General features: G+C 39.8%; 1 protein-coding gene across 1 annotated transcript; it reads right to left on the bottom strand.

Annotated features, from left to right (window-relative positions):
- Nucleotides 1–416: 416 nt before the first annotated feature.
- On the bottom strand, nt 417–1,004 carry LOC109222306. Its single transcript, XM_019386672.1, has 2 exons — nt 762–1,004; nt 417–578 (listed from the first exon to the last, which is right to left on the bottom strand). The coding sequence occupies exons 1-2, from the start codon at nt 1,002–1,004 to the stop codon at nt 417–419; spliced, it is 405 nt and encodes a 134-aa protein (XP_019242217.1).
- Nucleotides 1,005–1,281: the final 277 nt, after the last annotated feature.

Below are 1,281 nucleotides of genomic sequence, written 5' to 3'. Positions count from 1 at the left end.
CCCCCCCCCCCAATATCCGCTAAAGTCCATCCAATATCGTTCTTTCTCCTTTGCAAGACCACCAATATGGAATCTACTTGCACGTTAGTCAAATAAGAGGAAAGAATAACCGATAAAGTAGAACAAGAGACAAGAAATTCAGACCAAATGTGAGGTGGCAATGGCTTCAACTCCAAGGTCAGTGGCTCTTCAATTGAAGGATTTGTAGGAGGAGTCTTCCTATTCTCAAGATCCAATGACAACCTTCAGGGTGCATAGTTGTAAGAACCCATTCCTTGAAAAGAACTCACATATTCTATGAAACCATCTCTCTCATCATCATCAAAGTTAAGCAAAACAGCTTCTAACATGTCACCAACATTGATTGTAGCACTTGTATCACCATTAATGACACCAGTCATCAAGTCCACAAAATATCACACACCATTGCTATTTGGTTGCCGCATACACTTGCACGCATAAAATAGCACTTGTTCATCACCAACACAGAAAGTGAGTTCCTCAGCTTCAACATCATAAAGGGCCTTATCCATAGTAAGTAAAGGCCTACCAAGAATGATAGGCACTTCATAATATACCTAACAATCTTGAATCACAAAGTCCGCTAGAAGAATAAATTTATTAACTCAAACAACGCATCCTTAATTACTCCAATGGTCTCTTCATTATACGATCTGCCATTTGCAACCTCATAGATGTGGGTCTAGGTTTCCTAATCCCATTAGTTTGAACACCGAATAGGGCATCAAATTGATACTTGCCCTAAGATCACAAAAAGCTTTAGCAAAATCGGCACTTCTAATAGTACAAGGAATTGTGAAAGCACCGAAATCCTCCAACTTAGCAGCCATGGAATGAACAATTTCACTCATTTGATGAGTGAACTTGATAGTTTTAAAGTTCATCAACCTCTTCTTGGTCACAACATCTTTCATAAACTTGGCACAATCGGGCATTTGTTCCAAACCTTCCACCAATGGCACATTAATAGAGGGACCTTTCATCATTTGAATAAACTTATTGAATTGATTCTCACCATCTTGATTAGCGATTCTTTAAGGGTATGTGGGTGGAGGCTTTGGCAAGGGTGCCTTATCCTTTTGCACCACTGGATCCGGCATGTCAATGATATGTTCCCTATAAAGGTTCACCTCTTCTCGGGTCTCCTCACACTATCATCAAAATCAATCTGAACATCATCTTTTACTTACACATCATTTTGTGGGATTCCCTCCTCTTGGATCATTTGGTCATCATCCACGAGTTGCTTTTCATTTGAGG

The sequence above is a fragment of the Nicotiana attenuata genome, unplaced genomic scaffold, assembly GCF_001879085.1.
Source record: "Nicotiana attenuata strain UT unplaced genomic scaffold, NIATTr2, whole genome shotgun sequence".
In the NCBI taxonomy this organism is placed as follows: Eukaryota; Viridiplantae; Streptophyta; class Magnoliopsida; order Solanales; family Solanaceae; genus Nicotiana; species Nicotiana attenuata.
This window is presented reverse-complemented; position numbering and strand designations above follow the sequence as displayed.